Below are 27,601 nucleotides of genomic sequence, written 5' to 3' on the forward strand. Positions count from 1 at the left end.
AAGGCAGCTGATTTCTATGGGCTCCTAAACAAGCTCAAAAGACTTACTATGGACTGGTCCAAAAGGAAGAAAGAGAGGGATGAGCAGACTCTGAAGGACATTGAAGAGCAGATTGCCTCCTTAACTGATGAAAATGGACATGGTTTCCTATCAAATGAAACAAAATTTCACCTTGTTGAACTGGAATCTCAGAAATCAAAGATCTTATTGGAAAAGGAAGAGCTATGGAGGCTTAGAAGCAGAGCTATTTGGCTACAAGCTGGTGATGGCAATACAAAATTCTTTCACAACTTCGCCAATGGTAGGAAAGCAAATAACACCATCTGGCAGTTGCCCATGGAACAAGAAGGTTGGGCTTCCACTCACTCTCAGCTAGCAAGGCTCGGAACAACACACTTCAAAAGTCTGTTCAAAGCCCCCACAGCTACCACTCTCCCTGATATCATCAATCTGGCAGGTCATTTCCCAAGATATATGGACCCGAATGGCATTGAAGATCTCTTAAAACCTGTTTCAATGGGGGAACTAGAGGGCACTCTTAAATGGTTTAAGAGAGATAAAAGCCCAGGCCCGGATGGCTGGCCTGTTGAATTTTATACTGCATTTCTGGATATTATTGGGCAGGATCTTCTTGCGGTCATTGAAGAAAGTAGGACCCTGGGTCGTATATATGCCCCTCTCAACTTCACCTATATTGCCCTAATCCCTAAATCTGACTCTCCTTCATCCTTCAATGATTTCCGGCCCATTTCTCTCTGCAATTGCCTCTACAAAATTATAGCCAAAATCATCGCCAATCGCATCAAGCCCATTTTATCTGATCATATCTCCTAGGAACAATTTGCTTTTCTACACCACAGACATATCTAGGAAGCCATTGGCTCGGCTCAGGAAGCCCTTCATTCAATCAAACAAAAAAAGCTCAAAGGGATGGCTCTTAAAATTGACTTATCAAAAGCCTTTGACAAAGTCAGCTGGTTATACCTCAGAATGATCCTCACTCATTTGGGATTCCCCCTGGCATTCACAAACTGGATCATGGGATGTATCTCTGTATCATTTGCAATCCTCATCAATGGGTCTGCTACTCACTCCTTTCAAGCTGATAGGGGTATAAGATAGGGATGCCCTCTATCCCCTCTACTCTTTCTACTGGTTATGGAAGGACTGAGTAAACTGATTGATTCTGAGAAGAGATTGGGGAGGCTCAGGGGATTAAAGATCACTGAACAATTCAATCTGTCCCATCTCCTTTTTGTGGACGATATACTTATTTTCCTCAGTGGAAGTGTTCAGGACATTACAACCATGAATGAGGATTTAAAACTTTTCAGCAGTGCCACAGGGATGGAAATCAATAAGGGAAAGTCTACCATCTCTTTCTCGGAATGCACTCAACAGGAAATACAGCTCTCGCTTCAAAATTTTCCCTTCCAGGTTTTAGATCTAAAGGATGGACTGAAGTATCTAGGTTTCAGACTCAAACCTGATGGATACAAAATAGCAGACTGGAACTGGCTTATTACCAAGGTGGAGAAAAGAATCAATATATGGTGTCATCGGTTCCTATCAAGGGCAGGAAGACTGATTCTTATCAAAGCAGTTTTGGAAGCTACTCTTGTCTTTTGGATGTCTTTGGCATGGATCCCAAGGGGGATTCTTCACAGAATACAAAAAGCATGCAGTCAATTCCTATGGAGGGGGCGAAAGGACGGGAAACTTTTTGCCTGGGTTAAATGGAACAAAATCGCCACTCCCAAAAAATGGGGAGGTTGGGGACTAAAGCAACTTCCTGCCTTTGCACAAGCATTGGCTGCTAAACAGGGGTGGCTTTTACTAAAGCACAAGAGCCTCTGGTCGGAGGTGATAGCTCACAAATATATCTGGCCCAGCACCATTATTGATTGGATAAGGCGCCCCTCCTGGAGCAGAAAAGGAATCTCAGTCATATGGAGGGCCATACTAAATACTTTGCCCATTATCAAAGATGGACTCATATGGAAAATAGGAAATGGTGCATCAGTTCGTATTGGGATGGATCCCTGGACTGGCAGTGGGAACTCATACCAACTCCCACCAGAGCTAATCACATTTCTAAATAACAAAGGCATCACATACATTGAACAACTCGGTGACCACCAAAACTCTTCCTTTCTATTTCAAGCCTGGCACTCTGGTGAGGACTGGAACATTCCTATTGAATGGGACAAGTCATGGAAAAACTATATTCAAGCCCTTACAGAGTCTCATGTCAGACTAAATGATGATGATGATGAACTTATTTGGGGTCATTCAAAAAAGGGCCAATACTCCTCAAAACAGGGCTATGACATCATTATAGCTGATACAAAGCTAGAAAGCATGAAAAGTTGGTGGAAGCACATATGGAAATTGAAAGCCCCCCTTCGCACAAGACTTCTGATGTGGAACATCCTCGAAAATAAAACACCCACTGGAACAAATCTAAGAAAGAGGGCTTTCACTGGACCTACTTGGTGCATACTTTGCCATCAGGAGGAGGAATCGACACATCATCTTTTTCTTACTTGCCCCATTACTAAGACAATATGGGAGCAAGTTCTTACATCACTAAATATAAACAAGATCTGGCAAGGAGTAGACATTCCAAATGCCTGGGACTCGTGGTGGGGAGAAGCATCCGAACCAAAGACAAGAAATTTGCCCCTCCTGGTCTCATGGCATATTTGGCTGGGGCATAATCTCATTATATTCCAAGACAAGCCTGTAAATTGGAACATGGTTCCACCCAAAATATGCTCGGGATATGAGGAAATACCAGCAGAAGAAAACAACAATAGACCCAGGATTATAACACAGGAGCAGATAGACAAGTCAAAGCCTTGGGCATATTTCGATGGGGCTGCTCAAGCTCAGGGCTGCGGGGGTGGCATCCTATTCCATCTCACAGATTCACATTTTTTCCAGATTAGTATGGGCTTGGGCCAAGGAACAAACAACTATGCCAAACTGATATCTCTTCGACACCTGATTTATTTTGCTATACTACAACAGTGCAGAAATATACAAATATATGGGGACTCAAAGAATGTGATAAACTGGTTTAACAACACTGCTACATGCCATGCTTATTCACTAAGATCTATTATGGATGAAATTGTTTTTTTTAAAACACATTTTGATCATATTTCATGCTCTCACATCTACAGGGAGCGAAATGAAAGCGCGGACAAGCTTTCGAAAGAGGCGATGAATCGTCCTATAGGAGAATGGCTGATTATTGAACATACACCAGAAAGAACCTACCAGTTTTTCCACAGGCCATACATAGACAGGGATCTTCAGAGGGGGGACAGCCCCTAATTTTCACAGCAAATTTTGTTTATAAATACAGGTTTCTATAAATGATGTAAATAACAGCTTTTGTTCATGAACAGTCATCACCTCTGGGTGACATTTTGGTTTTTGTATTCGCACAGTAGCACAGTACACCCCTTGGGGTCTTCTTGTAATTATCTCTGAACTACAAACAGCTGACTTCGGTCACAGTCTTCCATATGCTTAAGGGCATCTACAGCATGTAATTTCACCAATTAATGAAATTATGTTTTTTCTCCCCGATAAAAAAAAAAAAAAAACTGAAATGTGGTTCTTAAAATTGTTTGGCAGGGAAAAAGAGATGTGCAGTAATGGAACTAAGATTTTCCAACTAGTATACGGAGGATCTACTAATTTTTTGAAATCGAAACCAAAAAATTGATGAATTTTATACCATTACCCCTCTCTCAATAGTCTGAAACTTAACTCCTATGAACTTTGGCACACTTGGCAACGAAACTGCATTTGATTCGTTTAAAGAAATGGACATCGTACAGTTTTATCTTTCCTATAAAATTCACATAGGTCGCTTCACCTTCAGGGAAAAGGCCTCCCGTCACGCTTTTATTGCACGAAAACACTATTCTATGTGGAGGCAAGAACAAAAACACCTGTTTTTTTTTTTTTAATTTCATTCCTCCTCTGTTTTTTTGTTTGGATGCAAATGAAGTCAGCCAAAGATGGATTGTTCTCAATGATGAACCAAGGCAAATCTTTGTGTTACACCACTACACAGGTGGAGGCAGTACTAGCTCTATTCGTCCCCAGCAACTCATGCAATAATGCCTAATACAAATTCCCAATCACTGATGGCTCAATGGCATCTTACTCTAAGGTCATTCTTATGTGCTTGTCATTGGCTTCTCCAAAATTCATCATTCTCTTTTCTCTTTGCTCGCCAGGGGTCGGTTTTGCTTTTTTATAATGAAAATTTTATTGCCAGTCACACCTCATCTGCCTCGCTCAGTCTATTGGTCATTATTCCAAGTAATGGCAAAGCTATTATAGAAGAAACAACGTCCAACAATCTCAAAAGATGACAATGTTGTCAAATAAGAAGCAACTGGGTCCACACTTTTTTTAATGAATAATCTTCAAGTGCACCAAGGTACGTGCCTAATAGGTCTTGCGCACAAACTCAATGATTCTGACATTCTTAGACAGACTTGGATGCAGTAAGTAAACATGAATTCATGCTAGAGATTGTGAGAAATACTAGCAGGCAGACACATCATACAATCCAAGGGAAGCTTATCACTGAACTTAAAGGTCATGGCCTTAACCCAATCGTTGTAGAGCTTGGCATTGCCACTTGGAACAATCCATCCTGCGCTTCCACCCACGTTGTAGTTCAATGTTGTCTCTAGTGCAAACTGCTTCAACACATGAGAATTTTGTGAATTTTAATTCCTATGTACTGGAAAACTGGATGTTCTTGTAACTTCAGCACGTAGCCATTAAACTATTTTCGAATTTTTTTTTCAATTCTCTGCACTTAGTCCTATTACTCGGGAAATTGAGGAGACGTTTCAGAGAACAAATAGTGAAGATGTTTCGCGTTAATGGTCAGAGAGAGAGGAGGATGCTCCAATAGAAGTAGCAGGGCAGAGATTCAATGCAAAGAAAATCCACTATGCAGGGATGATTGTTCTATGTTGCTCATAGGAGTTTTAACGCACAGAGAATACAAATTGATGCTTAGAGACTGCACATTTTGCAAAAAGACACAGGAGTTATTAGGGACAGAACTAATTCTAAATTAAGACCTGCAGATTTGACAATACATAGAAATGCTCAGTAAAACGTTGGAGGGTTGACCAGAATAGCAGAAAAAGTTTCTATTCATGAAACGAGGCAGGTATGATCAACAGGCAGGTCAGACTGACAGCATTCCACAGAAAAGAATGTTTTGGAAGATAGATAACACAGGTGAACGTTGCCAGTAGACAGGTACGCAAAGGAGAGGGAACAGATTTCTGACAGACAACAAATTAATGGAGCATTATGAACATTAAGCAGAAATGGCATAATTGACATGCATGGAAGCCACAAAACCAATGGCTCAAATATGGGCAGGGCAGGGGTATGCCTGCTCTGACACCATGTTAAACAAACACACAAATAATGGACAGGAGATAAGATAAGCGTGAGATGCATTCTATTAACAAGATTTACATATAAATACAATTTCTTATGACCCTTGGTTTTCATATTCCAAGTGGCCTCTTGGACTCTAGTGACTGTTCAACTTCTACACCATAACCCTCAGCGGATTAGGTGTCCAACAATATCATATCTCTTGACATTCAATATTCTTATATATATAAACATTATTGTCCTATAATAGATATTTACATGTTTTAGATATTCTGAATATTCAGTTGCGTATACGAACCTTGTTCGTTACAAAGATACACAAGGCACATGTGGGATAAGGGGGTGCACTAGGATCAGAAGGGATATTGTTAGGGAAAAATACATATAGTGATCGCCCTTACAAGGATTTATGACAAAAGTGCTCCCTTAAACCATGATTCCTAGTAGTGTCTAATCCATGATACTGGCAACACCATCCGAAGGTATAAGAATACCCATTAAGGCAGGGAGTTACCTCCTAACAGGGGGAAGTCAACAGTGCCACAAAGCCAGTCATATCATGAATAAAACAAAACCGGGAGTAGACATGGGTGTCCACCCCAACAAGGATCTGACAGTCACTTTCACAAATGTAACACACACCCACATGGCTTTAAAAGGCTATAAGGTGCATTCTTTTGGCTTATATGGTGTGGCCAAAAAGTTCTAGAGTACCCCTAGTGAAAGAGGGGTGACACTACCCAGTATGTTTTCTAAAAGGATAGGCATTGAAAGCATGAGAAAAAGAAGAACTGTCAGAAAGCATATGATGATTTCAGGAATCCAGAGGTCACCATGAAAATGCACAAAGGCATTAGTAAAAAGCAGTTTTCTATTCTTACATTCCAATACTGGTACATTCATTTGATAAGCTTTCAGTCATTAGTCCTGGTCAAAACTTGTCAATATCTATTTAGTATGACTCAACTCCTCTAGAATTTTTATGACATATGGCAGGTTTCGGAATAAAGAATCATTTCATCCATAACAGGTCAAAACTACAGCTTTACAATGATAAGATTTCATCACATCTTATGGATTAGATGCATCATTATCAACAGTACTGATAATTTTTTCCTTCTCAACCATGGATTCTCTACCATACACATCTCATCATGCATTACTTTCTACCATTAAAAGCTTGCAATTTCTAATAGTTGAATTTTTTTTTAATCCAAACTGAAATGATTACCTCCTCAGATTCTGTAACAATGTCCATCTTTGTACTTTTCCGCAGGGATAGAAATTTTTCACGAGCCTACAGCAAAATTACATCACTTTTATATAATATATGAAAACAAAAAGCTTTTAAAGTTAAATAACAAGACTGAACTAAAAATATACTACCATGATTTATCTCAATCTTATTTACAGCCTTACATATTATTCACAATATAACATGGGTATGCATCGAGAACACAATAGATGTCTTATCTGAAAACACCTTTCAACAATGAATAAGCCTCTAAAATAGCATATCTTATATCTAAACCTTAACACTGGCCTTGCAACCAACATTCCGATTCCCCAATACTACCTAAACAGTGTTACCAAAGTGCATCGTAAACAAAGAACAGCGAGCGAACTGCATCTGACGAAAGGTGATTGCATGTACATATTAAACTTATTGGAGAGGTGGCATGTATTGGAGAGGTGACATGTACATCTTATTGAAATAGTTATTTGTCTACTAATGTTATAATACAAAAAGATCATGGAAACCCTATAGCATTGTCTCCATTTGGTTTGTTCTTGGATGTTACATGGTGCAACTGACTCACTTGGGATCAGCAACAGCAGGTAGGCTTCAGTCATTGATACAGGCAAGTGCATTTAATTAGCATTGAGTGGTCAATTAATGTTTTGGTCAGAAAGATGAATATTACAAAAAGTCCCTTTATCTTGTAAAGGATGAGATACAGGTACAAAAATATGATGTTAATTAAGCAGCAAGGTTGGTATTAAGAGACTAAAGGGGGTTGCCAACTTCTGTCAAGGTAATTTCTTCTGACAGTGACCCCTATTTTTTTGCAAAGAGCACTGTTTCTCTGAAGGATGCAGATGCAGACAGCTTTACATGTCATAATGTTTCACTTCTTTTTTGTGTGCTGTTGTTGATCATACGAGCAACTTACAGCTCCCATGAAAAGGAAACATTTGCCAATTGCAATCCATGAGGCTCAAATGATTAATGGTTCTTTTAAAATGATTATCTCAATTAGAATACAATTTCAAAAAATTCCAGTATAGTCCAAATTCAGTCACCAAGCTTTGAATATTTAAAAACTCATTTGCAATCTTAGGTTATATTTCAATTTAGAACCATCTGAAAACTGCAATTGTGATTTATCTGTTTCAACTTCCAGAATTCACATTTCCTTTCCCTGTTTCTACTTCCTTATCATGCAAAACTAGAACCTGACAAACAAGCAACTTCAAACAAACCTTTAACAAGAAAGGCTAAATAAGGAACCTGATCATAGTGAAGACTGGCTTTATCAAAGCGCTTCCGAACTTCCTGCATCAATTTTCCCCAGTTCATCAAAATACTTCACTCTTACTTGTCTCATAAGTTATAACAGTTAAAATGAAGCAATAAAATCAAGAATGGTCTTCAAGCTAACAGAAACTCTACAATCTTCAGTTAATGGAGAAAAATAAAACAGTAATTTTCTTAGCATTTCGGTATTCATAACCCACTCAAGAATATCATAACAAGTATAGTTGCATTAAAAGCACATCCCCAGATTTTCTTTGAACATAATTTTAATACCAGAACTCCAGGGAAAACCACCAAACTCAAGTATAGCTTTTAACCATTTAACAAGACCAGAATTTAAAAACACTTTGAATCATGCACGCCAGCTACTAGAGATACCATACATGACCTTTGCTGAACCCTGCAGACTCATTAACAGCAAGCATGCCAGTTTATGTTCCAGAAACTAGGTAGCAAGCTGAAGTATAGCTCTCTCTACTTATCACACACAAACTGGGCAAATCGAGGTGGTGAATAGACATTTTGATTTGTGGCAGAGCATATTTAAAGAGCAGCCAAATCAATGGGATGTACCTTTTCTAGGGACAGGTGTATCATACATTGTAGAGCTGTAGCAGGAATATATCCAGAGCAGTGGCAGAGAATAAGTGCAGCGCTGTAGCAGAAATAATGCAGATATGTACCAGGAATGTCTGAAGAACAGTGGCTGAGAATAATCTGCTGGTGGTTTGCAGTATGTAGAATGGTAAACCATAAATGGCTTATGGTTTTCCTATGCTTATTCATCAAGTGCTAGGACTAGAGGAAATGAGGAAAGTAAGTTTTATCTTACCATTATAGCTCCCATTCCAATGATTCGAGAAGTCATCGATCTTTAAACTTAGTTCTCACATTATAGTATGTTATGCATGGAAGCCTTTATCAAGCTAAGAACCAAGCAATATGTCAAGTTGAAAGCTCTTCAATCTTGTCAGCTCTTTATTGCCAATGCCACTTAAGGCTTATGAAAGAGGGTCGTAACCCATCTTATTTGAGCATACTGACTTTAAAAAACATATACTTGAATCATATATTTTCAAATATACCCTATTCCATATGGACAAATATAGTCTTCAAGAGCGTTCAAACAAAATTACTACTAGCATATACATACTTAGCAGCCAAATCAATGGGATGTACCTTTTTTCGGGACAGGTGTATCATACATTGTATGTAGAGCTGTAGCAGGAATATATCCAGAGCAGTGGCAGAGAATAAGTGCAGCGCTGTAGCAGAAATACTGCAGATATGTGACCAGGAATGTGTGAAGAACAGTGGCAGAGAATAATCTGCTGGTGGTTTGTAGTATGTAGAATGGTAAACCATAAATGGCTTATGGTTTTCCTATGCTTATTTATCAAGTGCTAGGACTAGAGGAAATGAGGAAAAGTAAGTTTTATCTTACCATTATAGCTCCCATTCCAATGATTCGAGAAGTCATCAATCTTTAAACTTAGTTCTCACATTATAGTATGTTATGCATGGAAACCTTTATCAAGCTAGGAACCAAGCAATATGTCAAGTTGAAAGCTCTTCAATCTTGTCACCTCTTTATTGCCAATGCCACTTAAGGTTTATGAAAGAGGGTCTTAACCAATCTTATTTGAGCATACTGACTGTAAAGAACATATACTTGAATCATATATTTTCAATTATGCCTTATTCCATATTGACAGATATAGTCTTCAAGAGCGTTCAAACAAAATTACTATTAGCATATACATACTTTATATTTCGGTAATTAGACATATTTACCAGTAGTTACTGCCCACCATAATTCATGGAATTCTTTGCATTCTTTATATTTTGGTAATAAAACATTTACCAGGAATTACTGCCCACCATAATTCATGGAATTCTTTGCATTCTTTATATTTTTGTAATTAGACATATTTACCTGGAAGTACTGCCCACCATAATTCATGGAATTCATTGCATTCTTTATATTTTGGCGATTAGACATATTTACCTGGAATTCTTTGCATTCTTTAGGTAGGAGTAAAAAATTAAATATGTTGTATGTAAAGATTGTAACAACCCCAAAAATTTAACACTCCGTTGAGGCCTTTCTCCACCAAAGCTCTGATACCATGTTAATTTTTATGGTATGTTCTATGCTTGCAACAATTACTTCAATGTCTTATCATCATTGACAGTAATTGTAGATAGAACATCAACAATACGTACAAGAAGATATGAGATGATTTGATTACAACTAAGGGTCCCAATTATATACCTAGGTAGGTACCCATTCACGAATGGTCATGTCCTTGGAGACATGACTCTTCAACACTAATTATTAGTTAATTATTCATTATTTATGATTGTTATTATTTATAGTTATTTATATATTTATATATTTTATTCATAACAGGCTTCTAGGAAGGGGAATTAGTCCCTAGGGTAACTCGTTAACATGGAGTGGCAATCAACAGAGCCAAAGTTTCTTTATGAATCAAATGATTTTTTGGATATACTGAGCCCCTTTTCGCAGTTTCATAGTAGTCAAGAATGAAATGTCTGTGCAACTTATAGCAGGCATAGTACTCAGTTTACCCTGTGTGTAGCCTATATTATGACTCCCTCAATCGTTGTTGTGTTTCTTTTGACAAGGTGGGATACTACCCACAACCTTGTTAACATAGCACAATTGTCCATGAGTTCTGGTTGTTGGTAGCTTCATATTAAGTAGAATTGAGCTACCAACAACCAGAACTCATGGACAATCATGCTATGTTAACAAAGTTGTATATATATATATATATATATATATATATATGAAGCTACCAACAACCAGAACTCATGGACAATCGTGCTATGTTAACAAAGTTGCAGGTAGTATTACTTTTACTAAATGGATGGTAGACTTTTCTTTTGATTTTCTTCTAATTTTCCTTTTGTTGAAGTTTTATCTCGTTGAATTATGGTTCCCTTTCAAGTTTTGAAGTGAATAGAGCTTTCTCTTTCTCTTTCTTTTTTTAAATATTATATTTTTTATCTTTTTTCCTTTATTTTTCTTCTTTTTGTTCTTGACAATGTAACTTTTTCTTCAATAGAAATTATGAACATTTATTAGAAAAAACTATTGTAGAAAAGAATAGATAATTACAGAAATTCTGAATAGTTATGGTTGTGGCCAAAAGCCAACAGATACATTGCCAAGGGCATAAAAAATTTGACTAAAGGTCTGGCAGCCAAGGGTTGGGATCCAAAACGAAGCTCTAATACCAAATGTGACAACTAAACCAGCTCATAAATATAATTTCCAAAATAATATCTGGAATATAAAGAAATCCATTTAGGTTAAAATAATAACATATTAGGGGTGGCAGGAGTGGGATGGGTGATCTTCTGCCCTGAAGAACAAACAGAGACTAGATTTGATTTGGGTTTGGGTTCAGCGACAAACAACCAAGCTGAAATTTTGGCATTATTTAAAGGCCTAGACATATAGCTAAAAGAAAAGGAATAAGAAGAATGAAAGTTCTCAAGGACTCAATGATAGTTATAAGGATGATCTCTAAGGCGAAATCAAGTCGATATTCTTCATTCCCAATCCCAGTAAGAAAAATAGCATTGCAATTAGAAAACTTTGAAGATGTCTCATTCCTCCATATCCTTCAGCACCTAAATGAAGATGCCGACAAAATGGCTAATAGAGGGGCTGCACTTGATCCCAGAATACTAGTATTAAACAATGAACAAGGGAGCTTTGTTTAAGCGCTTTAATATAATCATAGGTGTCATATGGATAAGACAAAAATCAGTTTTGGACGCTCCTTGAATTGCAAGAGCACAATTGAAAGCCATTGTATGAAAGACAGACTAGAACGGTGTAACAGGTCTATTCCACCCGGTACTAATTATGAATGCATGCTTTCACATGGTCGATCCGAGTACTTAGCATCCCTTTCCAAGCACATCAGTCACAGAAGGATGGAAAGATGGTTTGGTTCAAACATTGGTATTAATTGCAATCATTCGGGATTATTCAATTTACAAATCCTATTGAATTTCCCCAATCTGCCATTCTTAAATTCGCAACATCATTTCTTAAGCTCGGTTGTCCTGTGTATCAAGAATTCCCTATCTGTTGCAGGTTCTCAAATCCGTGGACATCTAGTCTTAATGGCATTTTCAGAGTCTTGCCTCAGTAGAGGCATTGAGGATTTGTTATATATGAGGTGGAATTATGTACTATGGTCATATCCCTCTTTCGTCTTCAGGTGCACCCATTGTCTCCACTTGAATTTGGAGTGTGTAGATATGGAAGCTGAGGAAGGGCAAGTTCCAGAGTCAGAGATAGAACACTAGAAAAAAACTGTGGAGAATTTGTTTAAGGTGTTGATGGGAAAAAATCCGTGGACTTGGTTTGCATTGCTAACTTTCAACATGCCAACCAACCTGTCATACATCTCCTTAGATGTGTTCAAATCGGAGATGTATGCAACCAAATGCTTGTTAATAGAATCCCTGATGATCTTCTTAGCTTTGACTTCACCTTTCTTGTACTTTGTCTTAGCGGCAGTCGGTGCATTTGAAGGAGGTTTAGTAATCTTTCCCTGTACATAGTCCATAACATCCTGCTCTTCCAAAGTCAAATCAAGAGCCATCTTCCATGCATGATAATCAAACTTATCACTGAGCTTGTCATCAAGTTTGAAGTAAGATGCAAAGGCCATTGAATCTTGTCCTTGTCCAACAAATCTCAATGATTTCTCTTCTTAGTGATTGCTCTTTTCACTCTTGCTTGGGCTTTGTCCTCACCTAAGCTCTGATACCATGTTAATTTTAGATAACAGTAGTATGTTCTATGCTTAAGAGCAATTTACTTCAACTTTTCTTATTAGCCCAATATCAATTTCCAAATTAGCAATCACATTAACATGATAGTAAATGCAGATAGAACATAAATAAAACGCAAAAGACAAGCCAAGACAAGAGGACACAATATTTGGCGGATGCCAGGGAAAAACCCCAATGCGGGGAAACCCTTTGATCAAGTCTTCTTATTATTCTTCAAAAGTTCAGCAGAGAGAGTACAATATTGCAATCAACACGATGCTCTAACCAGAAAGTCATTGCTGATCAAATCAGCAGAATTACTCCTCCAAATCAGCTCGGTCAAACCCAGTCAATTCGGCCTCCAAAAACAGTCTAAATCAGCCCAAAACAGCCCTGAAAAAATTGGTCAAACTTGGTCAACGCACAGTCAAACCTGCGGTCAAAGGCTCTGCAGTCAATGCTGGTCACCCTGCCCAAAAATTCTTGAAATCTGTGCCAAAGAATGCAGCCTGCCCTAACAGAAATTCTCCCAAGAAAAATGCAGTCAAACAAGGTCAAATGTTGGCCGGTCAATGCTGGTCAAACTTGCTGCAACTTGGTCAATGCAGGAAAACAGAAAATGCAGTCAACCCTTCGCACGTGTGGAGGAGAAGAAGGCTGCCCTGAAATTCGTACGAACCAATCAGATGTGGAGAGAGAGAGATATGCGTGAGATGATGAAAGTCCAAATGAGGTAGATGCTCCTCCTATTTATCTGCAACGTTGAGGGTGAAGAGACATGACTTTTGGGCTTCTTGAGCCTACATTAGATCACTGGCTGACCTTGACAATTTGTTCATAGAAGAAATAAATTCATAATTCCATTTATACATCTATGTCACAAGGTTTATCGAACTTTAACCTTGAGGTTCGAATTTTAGCGAGCGTTAAAAAAATTTTGAGGTTCGGCGAACCTCATAGCCATTGACCAAGTCCATAGATCAAAACTCATAACTTCATGTCACAACTCAAGCTTGTAATTTATCCTTGCAGTTTCCAAGTTCATGATAGCATTTTTTATGTTTATTGATGTTGATTTCTTACTATTTTATCCTATGATTCATTTTAAATTAATATATGTGTCTATATATAGACGAACCTAATGGCAAACCTCATCCAAAAATTCGAAATCAAACCGAACCTAATCACTATCGAACCCGAACTCGAACCCGAACCATGTGACATTGTTATACATATGTCAGAATGAGATGATCTTTAGATCAATCCTACACCTCTCGGAAAGAGGAATCCAACAAAAATATCATCTCCATCATATGAGCTGTCCAAGGTGGAGTTTGGCCGTAGTTGCCAAATTTAACACTTCTTCATTTCAGGCCTTCAACTTGGACTTCATGTGTGGTAATTTCGAATGGTCTGTGGCTAGTTCTAAGGCAGCTCGATTTGTTGGCATTTGAAGATCTATTCTCCTATTCTCCGTGGCCTAGTCTTCTCTGCGGCCCTTTCTCTACAGTCTATTCTCTGCAGCCTAGTCATCTCTGTGGCCTAGTCATTTCTGTGGCCTATTCTATGCGACCTTTCTCTGTGTATATGTGAGACCTAATGTGGCATTTTTTCTGTGGTTCATATATGCGGCCGTTTTGTGTTGCCTCCTTTTTTTGAGGATCAAAAGATTCTTACCTCTGTCCTAATGCAACCTAGTCCTGCATCCCTTTCTCAGTGGATCTATATGGCCCATCTCAGTGAGTCAAATGAAGCCCTTTCTCTGTGGACATATCTGCTTTATCTCTGTACGTATCAACGACCTTTGCAATTATTCCTAATTATATGTTGTCTTTCTCTGTTAAGAAGGGGACTGTTCTAGCAAGGTTATGATGTCTTCATATGCAGTCCCTTTGGCACATCGTAATGCTGCCCTACTGGCCCTAACCCTCTACAGTTAGGGTATCATTTATGTGACCTTTAAGATGTCTGTTAGAAGATCTTTGCGGCCTAACTTGAGCAGTTTCTATGTGCCCTAATCTTATGTGTTTAGCAGTGACATATCAGTCATCTATAGCAGTGAAGTATGGCACTCGTGTAGCAGTGATATGACAATCATGTATAGCAGTGATGTTGATATATGGCAGTGTCTTTATAACCTAAATGTATGGCAGACCCTTGAGATGTATGACAGTATCCTCATATGGCAAATCCCTCATGACAATGATGATTGGAAAATGGTTCATGTTCCTATTACGAGGATGATTGGGCAGTGAATCTTATTCTTATAATAGAGATGTGTGACAATGCTCTATGACAGTGATGTGTATCATCAATTTGGCACTATGATGTGTGACAGTGCATCTATGACAGATGTGACAATGCCTCTATGATCTATGACATTGATGTGTGACAGTGCCTCTATGACAGAGATGTGTGGCTGAGCTTTATGACAATGTGTTTAACAGTGATGTGTGGACAGTGATATGAAGGCTACTTTGAGGAGGACCTGTGACTGTCATCATTGAATAATTACACTTCAAAAAATCTTAACAATAGATGCACTGGAAATAGTAAAGATCATAGAAAGGCAGCCATGCACAATAAAGACAACAAATATTACCCTGGGAAACCCGACCTTGTGAAAAAACCCAGCAACTTTTCTTTATGAGAAATTATTCTTCAGTAAGGTTAACAAAATCAGCGATTTTGTCTACAAAATAGTGCCAGTAATCCAAGTCAAAATACCAGTCAAGCTCTTTCAATCTTTCGCAAGTCAACGCTGGTCAAACTAGCCAAAATATCATAAATTCAACACTGGTGAACTCGGCCTAACAACCTTCTTGTGGTCAAATTTCGGCCCTGAGATCAACTGTAGCACAATTTTCGGTCAAACTACTACCAAATCAGCTCGGTCAAACAGACAAACTCAATCAATTCGTGCAGTCAAATTCGTCCTTTTGTTCACGTGTGACTGCAAGAATGCTAGTCAAACTCGCCCAAGAACTCAGTCAAAGAATCCTTCGCACATGTGGCCAAGAGAAAGATAGAAAGACGATCTCCAAAATAGACGACTTCATGTTCAAACTTGCTCTTCATTGGTGGAGAATATGAAATTATACATCATCCATATATACTAGTCGAATGGGGTGAAATAACCAAAGGGACTTGTCCCTTCACCCTCCTAGGCCAACTTGACTTTTCTAGGCCGACTTGTCATTCAAATATAAAAAAATTCTTCATAATTCTTCTACGTCGACTTAGGCATGCGAGAATACCTCCCAATCCTACACAAAAAATCAACATATTTGTGAGGAAAAAATATGTTCATCCTCTTTAATCTATGAAGCATCCCTAACACCTACATCCCATTTTGTTATAGTTCCCTTAAATACAAAGGTTCCCTCATCAAATAAAGGAAGACACTAATATCCATATCAACATATTTCTCCACGCTCGTAAAAGCAAGCATGTTTCTCTTAATAGAGCGGTGAAATTGTAGGCGTCCCAGGTCCTTTCAAGAGTTTGAGGAACCAACAACCTAAGATGACAAAAGTGTTTCAATATAATCAATCTCAAGAGTTTGAGGAACCAACAACCTAAGATGACAAAAGTGTTTCAAGATAATCAATCTCTATTGCCTTGTTCGCATAGATCCTCAACCATCCAATGTGACAACTCTGTGCATAAAGCTTCTAGTCCTCTTTCCTCAAAAGAACAAACGGGGGGCTACTAAATGCAGAAAAATGATTAAAGTACTCAAAATATTATTGTATCTTCATGACTATACATGCTCATTATATTATTAGCAAAGACTCGTTTCACCTCTTCATCCTCTATTGGTCCAACCTACACAGTCTCTTTCTATAACACTTTAGACTAAGTGCAGAAGAAGGGATATCAAGAGAGGTGCTCGACTTGTTCCATTTCCTCTCTATCAACTTTTCAAGTTCATTGAGAAATTCCTAAAGAGGGTGTCTTTAATAACGGATGACCTCTATCCTACCAACATTATTTTTAAATGACTTGTATATTCCCCGTGACTACCAAAGTCTAAATCTGCATCCCTAACCTTACATAATATTTAAGTCATAAAGGATACTAATTTTGCATTCAACCTAGGAATCATCATCCAAAATCATTTGTTTCAGTTTTTCTCCCTATGTTATTGAAGATTCCCTCCAAGAAAATCCAATGCTCGCAATAGTGGCTTGTAAAGCCACACACACCAAAATCATATGCTCTAGAAGAAACGAATGTGTAGCATATCTTGTATTTGTAGGTTTCAAGAACTTCATTTTGCATTCATCGTGCTAATAGTAAATTGCACATGGTGGTTGCAAATGAGCATTTACATCTCTTATATCCCAAAAAACATGTGCAATACAACCTTAAGTAAATTAGAAGGAGCAACATCTTCAATTGCATCAATCAATACATCAAATTTGAAAGATGAATCTTTCATCTCTCTAGTACAGCCAATTATCCTTCAAGAAAGGTGGCAAAAATGCTTAGCAAGGACCTTTGTTGAATATATCTTCCAACCATCTATGACAATTGAATACCCTAAGACAACCCAAGATTACTTTGCAGTTTTTTGTTAACACTTTCTTTCTAGTGGCCCTATTACCGCTCAAACTAGCAAGGGTCCTAAAGGGGATCCCTAAAGGGAAAATGCTAGGCCAAGGGCAACAAACGGAGACTTAGCCCACTGTCACCTCAGTTAAGCTGCCTTCTATTTACGGGCCTTCACCGATAGGAAGAGACACAGTATATTATGGAGTCACCAATTGAAGGATAAGTCGATGGATATGAGTGACCCAAATAAACCCTTTCCCGAAAGGGCTTGAAGTACGGGTACTATGTGTTCTAGGGAAAGGAAGAGAGGATTTGAGGGTTAGGTTTATGGGATAAGACTTGTGAAGGAGTTTCCTAATCCCTAAAATCCTTGTTAGATTTGGTATCCCGGATGGTTCTTGAGTAATGATTTTTCAAAGGAGTGGAACCACATGGGGCCAAGTGGACCTAGTCTAGGGTATGAGGGAAGAATGTAGCAGCCAATAATATTCTTACCCTAGACAAGGAGGGGAAGGATCAAAGAAAGAATTTGTACAAGAAGGTGGTGTTTTCACCCTATGAGGTACTAGCCTTGGGGATGGCAGATTAAATTTCAATGAGAGCTAGGGTTTGGCTTTTCTCCCAACTATACCATCAGGATGGCCTCAAAATTGGAGGAGAGTTAGAGGAAAGGCCAGTGCAGGAGACCCTAGCAGATTGAATTTTTTTGATGGCTAGCTTGTCGGGAAATTGATGCCCTAGGTAATCCAACTTGGTTAGACCAAGGAAAAGGTGAAAAAGATGAAGAAATAGATTTAAAGTGACCACCTTTTGAAGGATCAGTGCCTATTTCCTTTTGGGGATATGAAGTCCAGGAGAAATATGAAGATGGATCTCGTTTCGTGTTCAAGGAGGCTCTCAAAGTCAACTTCGTCCAATGTTAAGGGCAAGAGAAGAAAAGTGACCTTAAAAGCATTTATACTTCGTTGTAAAAGAGAAGGCTTGTCAAGGTAACTTCGACCTCTAGGACAATTCGTTCGTCAAACATGGCCGATACATAGAGACAAGCTATATAGAGACATAATTCCACATTGATGTCGTAAGTGCATAGGAGGCTCTCAAAGTCAACTTTGTCCAATGTTAAGGGCAAGACAAGAAAAGTGACCTTAAAAGCATTTAAACTTCGTTGTAAAAGGAGAAGGCTTGTCAAGGTAACTTCAACCTCTAGGACAATTCGTTTGTCAAACATAGCCCATACATAGAGACAAGCTATATAGAGACATAATTCCACATTGATGTCGTAAGTGCATGCAGCAACTAACCTCAAAATAGTGAAAAACTCATGGTCAATGTATGCAGCAAAGCAAAAGAAAATAACATCAAAATTGTACTTACATGTAAGAGAATATATCCAACCATCATCACATTTGAAATATAAGAACCTCCAAGATAAGAAGACCCAATCCACACATCAAAATTCATCCATGATCCAAAACTATACTCCAAGGAAAAAATGTGAAATTCTCAAGAGAGTGAATGATCCAATTCAAGTGATGATACAAAGTGAATTCATCTAACTCCTATTTATACACTCATTAAGAGTTCGAATTTCCTAATTGGGCCTACATTAGCCCCTAAAATAAAATAATGTGCAAATTAACTAGCTTTTGGTGACAAGCCCACCAAACTAGCTCATAAATGAAAAAGTATGCCTCTCAAGAGGTCAAATAATAATCTATGCATGTCGTAGGGCCATCTAAGAGGCCTGATGGGGTCCATGGGTGCCACAATGAAGAATAGGACCCTAGAAAGCAATGGACAAGGGGTTGGCCCCTTGTAATGGCCTGTGGTGCTCCAAATGACATGTGGGGGCACACATGTGTCCTCATGGGTCTCCAAACAAATCGAAGATGCATGTAAACCGCCGACAAGGGCTAGGATGATTATGTAGGTGATGCCACATCATCGCGCAAGTCCTAGATCATCTGCCAAGTGTATGGTGTAGATCTAGGGCCAGCTGGGCATGATGGATCAGATGCATCATCTTCGTCCAATAAGTGAACCACAAGCAATTTCTGAATGGTTGTGGGGATCCATGGAATGCAATCTGTTGCTGTGGAGGCCCATGGCTCTAAATGCTCACCCTATATGTGCCAATGTAGCCCTTTGGAGGATCAGGACCCCATATAGGGAGACCAAACCCAAAATAGAAACCATCTGCAATCCTGCATAAGATCCAGTGTGTCCCCTAGCCTTCTAGTACAACAAGCCATTTAGAGAAATCGAGTAAATAAGTTCACCTAATCATGGACCATAGGTGGGACTTCATAATGGCCTGCCCTTCCATAATGGGCTTCGAGATGTGCCATTGTCCTCTAAACTCCAAATGGGGTTAACCAATAATCCTATTAGGTGGTTTCTACTTCTAAAGGGGATAATATAGTCAAGGTACATCCTTTAAGAGGTGGTGTCATGTGATAGATAGGTGAATGGAGTAGGGAATGAGAAGGGGCAGCCCTGGGTCACATGCTGGGGTATGAGGGTAGCTAATAAGAGGGAAGCCCACATTTGGGTTTATAATGTGTAGGAAGGAGCAATCGTGGTACATGAAGTGCCCTGGCCTTGATTTTTCCACCCTTCTTTATATGCCTTTTGCTTTTCATGATTTTCTTTAATTAATTTCTCGGGTTCAATGGGTTAGAGCATCATGTATAAGATATGGCAGTGGATTCCCCCTTTAAGATGGGGTGGTTTATCGTCCATAAAGGGTTGGGAAAATCATGGGTTCCTATATGATGAAGAGGGTTCATAGAACCTGTAGGAACCAGGGTGATGCATGATGATGGGGTAGAGGTCATGTATTGGCTTTTGCCCACGTGCTAAATGTGTTTGTCCTGGCCATAGTTTGCATTTTGTGGTACATTTTCTTGTTGAATGTGGCCATATATGATTTTATCTTTCTATTTAGCTGCATCGACCTGCAGGCTTCATTTCAGGCCATGACCCAAGGTGTGGGCAAGAGGAAGGGGCATGCTAACCCTATGTGGACCTATTGGAGGAATGTGGACCCAAGTGGGAGAAATGATGAATGGGATAAAAATGAATGGAAAGAGGGTAATATAAGCAGATAAGGTAGCGGGACCACGCAACCAAAATCGGGGTTTCCCGTGAAATGTTATCCCTGGAACCAAATGGTCAATAAAAGAGATCCCATGGGACTAGAATCTAAGGTTAATTCCTAAATTGGGTCTAGGGGACAAAAGCACAGACCTAGCCCATTCTTTCCGCCAAATCCCCCCATCAATCCATGCCCAAAAGTGTCCATGATAAGCAAACTACAATACTTAATTTCCAAATGACAAGGCATACCTTTAGATTCGGGAGGCCCACCTTCAAACATACGATCATGGCAGATGGAGGGACCACATGGCTAGCTCAGGTGGCAGAGAAAATGGCACAATGAGTTAGCTGTTAGCTGCAAGGGGTTGTTGGCTGCCGACTGAGGACCATCTTGGAGAAAATTTCTCTTAGGGATATCACCCACAAAATGGCGGGTAACAAGCCCCACTATAGAATAATGTTGTTCTCAATTTTTTTAACATGGGGACAGATATCTCGACCTACCATCTAAGAATTCCCTCCTAAGTGCTTTGAAACATGGGAATCGGTGTATTAAAGGCAATCCCATTAGCCATGAAATATTTCACGATCACATCATCTACCTCATCCCTACATTGTGAATTTTAAGCAGTTTTTCAAAGACTCTTAACCACCTCTTAAAGTAGGGCACCTTCCTAGTATCTATTGCCACACAATCTAGTAAGGGTCCTAGAAGGGGTACCCTATGTCACAAGGTTCGTCAAACTTTAACCTTAAGGTTCGAATTTTGGCAAACCTTAAAAAAAAATTGAGGTTCGACGAACCTAATCGAACTTCATAGCCATTGACCAAGTTCATCGGTCAAAACTCATAACCTCATGCCACAACTCGAGCTTGTAATTTATCCTTGCAATTTCCATGTTCGTGATAACTTTTTTGATGTTCGCTGATGTTGATTTCTTACTAGTTTATCCTATAGTTCATATATATATATATATATATATATATATATATATATGTACATGAACCTAATGGCAAACCTCATTCGAACCTCATCAAAAAAATTGAACTCAAATCGAACCTAATCATTATCGAACCCTAACTCGAACGCGAACCATGTGACATTGGGGGTACCTAAGGGGCAACTACTAGACCAACAATGGGACAAAGAACCATTGTCACCTCAGTTAGTGTCCCCTTCTCTTTACAGACTTTCACCAATGGGAGGGGTCTCGGTACGATGGAAAACACTATAAATTATTGGATCAATGACAAGGTATGATGTGATTTCCAAGGCCCATTCAAAAGAGAGGCTCAATGCTTCAAGAGAAGCTTAAAGCTCTCCAAGAAAGACTTATGAGGAGACCTAGACCTAGGGTTAATGATACCCAATAATGACAAGGAGGCCTTAGGTCAAGGCTCCAAAGCTGATTCGAACCTCTCAAGAAGCTTTATATGATGATTATATAGCTCTATATAAGCTTTTGTTATCCTTAAGAAGCCTAGAATCATAGAATGTGACCACACGAGAGCCAAGGTTTATGAATAACCGTGGGAAGAGACCCTCCAATGAGCTCACTAGGTCAAGGTAATTACGGAAAGGGTTTTAAATGATTTTTTTCCATCGAATACTATGTGCAAAAACCCTCAAGAAGACCTCTCACCAAGGCATTCAAGATGATTTCCAGGAATGTAACTAGGGCTTGAGTTTTCTCATAAACCGATCGTGGGAATTGCTCCAAAACTGGAGGCTCACTAGAGGAGACACCAGCACAGAAGTCTTGGAATCGAAAGATCACTCCTCTAATGCAATTCTCAGGGAGTCGTAGCCAATCGTCTAGGGTAGGAGCCAAAATTTTGGAGGAGGAAAAGAATAGGGAAAAAGGGGTGATCACCAAATTTGTTTGGATCAGTGACTTACCCTTGGCCTATGGAGTCTATGTGATTCGAAATTTGGACGAAATTGTGTTCAAGGAGGCTAAAAAGTTATGCCCTAGCAACCACTCTTTAGCATTTACCTACTCAAGATCTATGGACTTTCATGGAAGAAAACCGAATTTCAATCCACTAGGAACATTCTTCTACTTGTTATTCAATGAGTAACATGTGCAATTTCACAATCTAACAATCTTTACAATGATATTCAATAAATTAGGGTATAAAAGAAATAGGTAGTTGCAATAATTTCACATATTAGACATTTTTCATGCAAAAATATTCAATAAGACTACTTACAAGATAACAAGAGATATATCCAATCCAAGATCAAGAAGATGGCTCAAAGAGAGAACGAAATTTCAGCTCCAAATATATCGAAATGCATCAAGAGTGTCGCAATAGACAATCAAGAGAAAAGTGTGAAATTCCTCAAGAGAATTAGATCCAAGTGTGATGATGATGTTTGAAACAAATGAGGTCTCAGGGAAAAAGGGGTGATCACCAAATTTGCTTGGATCAATGACTTACCCTTGGGCTATGGAGTCTATGTGATTCGAAATTTGGCCGATATTGTCTTCAAGGAGGCTAAAAAGTGATGTCCTAGCAACCACTCTTTAGCATTTACCAACTCAAGATCTATGGACTTTCATGGAAGAAAATCGAATTTCAATCCACTAGGAACATTCATCTACTTGTTATTCAATGAGTAACATGTGCAATTTCACAATCTAACAATCTTTACAGTGATATTCAATAAATTAGGGTATAAAAGAAATAGGTAGTTGTAATAATTCCACACATTAGACATTTTTCATGCAAAAATATTCAATAAGATTACTTACAAGACAACAAAAGATATATTCAATCCAAGATCAAGAAGATGGCTCTAAGAGAGAACGAAATCTCAGCTCCAAATATATCGAAATGCATCAAGAGTGTTGCAATAGACAATCAAGAGAAAAGTGTGAAATTCCTCAAGAGAATTATATCCAAGTGTGATGATGATGTTTGAAACAAATGAGGTCCCACTTTATTTATATGAGCCTCTAAGAGTTCGAATTAGCCTAATGTGCCCCTAAATTCACTTTAATGTGCAAAATAACAATAACTTTCGTGACAAGCCCACCAAATAGCCATAAAGTGTAAGATAAGCCATCCAAAATGAAGTTGAAATGATGTAGCAATGGTGTAGGAGGGTCGTTGGAAGGCCTAATTGAGTCCTCAAGTGCCATGATGAAGAAGAGGGCTCCATGAATGATGCTCAAAGGGGGTGACCCCTTGATCTCCAAGTAAAACATCATGTGGTCTTCCAAAGTGGCTCTTGGGCACGAAGTATGGTCTCATGGGTCTCCTAACGAAGAATAAGCCTGCAGACTACTTCAAATGAGGGCACGAAGATGGTGCTTGCCCTCCCATGTCTCAATGATAAGGCAAACCTCCTTTGGGCCTCAGATCAGCTGCCCAACCCTGTATACAATGATATGTCTGCTAGGGGCACTGTTGGTTCAAGTGCATCATCTATCATATAATGTGGGCAATGAACAAGTTGTTGTAGGTGTTGAGGTTGCCCATGGCAAGAGATAATGCTCTGTCACATGATGGAAACCCATGGCTCTCAACGCATCCCCTACAAGTGTTGATATGACCCACTGGTGGGATTGAATCCCATATAGGGAGGCCAAGCCCAAAGTGGATTGTGGAATCACTTACCAATCCTGTATAAAATCCAATGTGTCTCCTCACCTTTATATGCAATACTCATTAGTCTAGTTGAGTGAATAAGCATGTTAATCTATGTTGTAGGAAACGTGGTATAGAGGCCCGTTTCCGTACGGAAACGGGTACGAAACGCGGAAACGCGTTTGGTACGGCCGTGAAACGCGTTCCCGGCCGTACTGCCACGTTTCCCGAAACGGAAACGTGGCCAGTACGGCCAGAAATGCGTTTCAAGGCCATACGACCCACGTTTCCTCATTAACTTGTGTTTTTTTTAATTTACTTTTAGGGTATGTTAGTGACTTCTTGTTGCTTCTAGATGCGTGTCTAAAGTTATAAAAGTGAATTTTTGCCCTAGTGTTGATATGCAATTCATCAGGAAGTTTGAGGGATATGCAGTTCATGGTAATGTTAAATTCTTAAAGTAAAAGTGATATTCTCTTTTATTTTTCATTTTCATCATTTTACTTAAATTTTTAACATTACCATGAAATGACTCAGGATGTTTGAGAGTGGTTTCGCCCTCATTGGATTTCATATGGAGAAAGTAGAATTTTAGATCTCACTCAAAATCCAACAGACTTATTTGTTTTTCAGGATTTCAGGATTGGAGGGATTGCAATGTTTCCATTGGATTTTATCATGTATGGAACTTGTATTTAATCAAGAGAACCAAGCCCTTTATGCAGGGGAAACTCCCAATAATGAAGATCATGTAGGGTACTAGGGTATGAAACGTGTATTTAATCAAGAGCACTAAGGTCATTCGACTATGTAGGAGGAGACTCCCAATACAACAATGGTCCTTCTAAAGAATGGGATGTGGATGCAGAAAATCCTGATTTGGATCTCTCTCTTGCAGCCTTATAGTCTTTATTGTACTTGCAACCTCATATATTAATATAAATAAAGGCTAATTTTGAGATTTGGATATATAATAAAGGTTGCTTTTGGATATTCCGACATTTTTATTTTCATTATGTGAACATTCATGAGTAAATGTGATGTAAATTAAATCTTAATGTTTAAGTGTAATAAATTATAATGTATCATTTATGCTTTATGATTGCACATATATATATATTTAAATATTTTCATATATATATATATTCGCATTTCCCTGTTTCCAAAATTTGGGGAGGTCGCATTTCGTATCGCTTCCCGTTTCGGAAACTCGTACCCATTTCCCCGTTTCGTGCAACTTAGATGTTAATCAAGGGCAGAAGTGGGGACCTCATATTGGGTTTCCCTTCCATATTTGGGGCTTTGAACATGTAATAGTGTTACCTCCCTAGGTAGGAGTGGTTAATAGACAACCCTATTAGGTGTTCCTTGTGAAAATTCCTATACTCAAGGAACCCCTACTGTAGCAAAATTGAATTTACTTCTCCTACTTGATTTTAATATACATTATCAAGTTATCCCTTCCAGATTTGGGGCTTTGAACATGTAATAGTGTTACCTCCCTATGTAGGAGTGGTTAATAGACAACCCTATTAGGTTGTGAAAATTTCTATACTCAAGGAACCACTACTGCAGCAAAACTGAATTTACTTCTCCTACTTGATTTTAATATACATTATCAAGTTATTTTTCTGAAAAATACTAAAGTAAACTACTTCTGCAGCCTACACCAATTTAATTTGATTACATGAAACAAGAAACTGAGCAAAGAACAAGATACATAAGACACCGTTATTTTTGGACAAAATAGTCCCTGGAAAAACCCAATGCAGGAAAACTGGTGCAACAGCTCTGAGGATTTTATATTATTAAGCAGTAGTTCTGAATACAATGATGGATACCCTCCCGGCAATCCAGTTACAAAAAAAAAATATAATGGCGGAAAACTAAGTGAGATTACCTCACTTCACCCAGCGGTTTCCAGCTAATCCAACAGCAAAACTGGCTAACCCCGCCTATCTTTGCGATGGCCCTGCTTAGGCCCTACGTCAGCCTTACAGGGTCTGTGTTAGCTCTGCGCTGTCTCTTCTACCTCCTGGAGCTTCTGCGTCAACCTCTCTCGGCAGTTCCGGATTTCTGCGTGAAAGCAACTTTCTCCTCTGCGTTGGCCCTTTTGGCTCTGCGTCAAGCCTGCGTGGGCCCAGATTGGCCCAACGTCGATGCCTCTAGGTGTTGCGCTACCTCCACTAGTGGCTCTCGGCCTCTCTGCCCAGTATTCCCGAACTATCCCCGCCCCTCTGCTGCAAACTGATCACTTAGTTCGAATTTCTCAACTTCCTAGCACCAGAAATTGAACTCTAGATCAATTCGTTCTCTCCATGTGTGTTTTTCTAAATGAACCCCAAGCCTCCTTCTTATACTTTTCTCGTTGAGATTTCAACGGCTGAGATTAAGTCTCTAATCAACGGCTGAGATTAAGTCTCTAAAAACTTGACTTGATCCACTTTCTAGAACATTCTCACCCATATTTTGATTAATACCCATTAATACTTTAATTTTCCTAAGTTTAGAATTAAGAACCCCATTAAAAATATTAATTATTTTAATAAAATACAATCCGGGTGGAATTTCACCAAATGGTCTATGGGTTCTTTAGAACTCATGTGCCTTAGCCTCTCCACCAATTTTCATGGCTAGAGCACATCTGATGCTACCAAAAATTAACATTCATTGCCCCTAAAGGGAAAACATGTGCAAGATACATCCTTCAAGTGGTAGGTGTCATGTGGATAGTGATGAGGTGCATTGGGACACAGGGGTCTCAAGGCCAAATGACATGGGCTCAAGGGTAGTAATGATGGGGGGATGTCCACATATTTGGGTATATGAATGTAGAAGGGAGCAATCTTGGTACATGAGTTACCCCGACCTTTGTTTTTCCACCCTTCTTCATTTGCCTTTTTCCCTTTATTGATTTTTCTTTATTATACTGCTCAAGGCTTCACGGGATGAGAGCACGAGGTGTATGATATAACAGTGATTATCCCCTTAAGGTTGGGTTGTTCATCGCCCACCAGGGGTAGGGACATACATGGGTTCCTTAATGATGCAAGGGTGATGCCCAAATAATAAGGGGTAGAGCTCATGCTTAGCTTTTTCCCATGTGTTAAATTTTACAGACTCGACCATCTTTTGCATTTTGTGGTACATTTCCTCTTGTATGTCGTCGTATTATGCTTTTATCTTTTTTTCGCTGCATCAACCTCCCAGACATCGTTTTAGGCCCGACCCAAAAATGTGGACAAAGGGAGGGGTATACCAAAGCCCTATGGACCCAGAGAGGGAAGATGATGAAATAGAGCTTGTAATGTGCGAAGGGGAGTGAAAAATGTGGAACAGGAAAACAGGACCACGCTACCAATTGGGGTTTCCCAAGTAGTGCCCATCCTGAAGTTATAAGCTAGTAGGGGAGATCCCACAAGACTAGGTTTGAGGGTCAACCTCCCAATTAAGGTAATGGAACAAGACTACAATCAAAGCCCTTCCTCCTTCCAAGTCACCCAGTAATCCATACCCAACAAGTGTGCTTGT

General features: G+C 39.1%; 1 protein-coding gene across 2 annotated transcripts in view; it reads right to left on the bottom strand.

Annotated features, from left to right (window-relative positions):
* SFC (ARF GTPase-activating protein) overlaps positions 1-27,601 on the bottom strand; it is a 332,752-nt gene that overhangs the window by 143,950 nt on the left and 161,201 nt on the right. For both annotated transcript variants that reach the window (XM_089403430.1, XM_089403429.1), the window contains exons 6-7: positions 7,967-8,011; positions 6,686-6,751 (exon numbers count right to left, since the gene is read on the bottom strand). In XM_089403430.1, coding sequence (XP_089259556.1) covers positions 6,686-6,751; positions 7,967-8,011 — 111 coding nt within the window. The remainder of the gene's footprint in view (positions 1-6,685; positions 6,752-7,966; positions 8,012-27,601) is intronic.

The sequence above is a fragment of the Pinus tabuliformis genome, chromosome 2_1, assembly GCF_031772625.1.
Source record: "Pinus tabuliformis cultivar Carrire ecotype Pingquan chromosome 2_1, CPIR1, whole genome shotgun sequence".
In the NCBI taxonomy this organism is placed as follows: Eukaryota; Viridiplantae; Streptophyta; class Pinopsida; order Pinales; family Pinaceae; genus Pinus; species Pinus tabuliformis.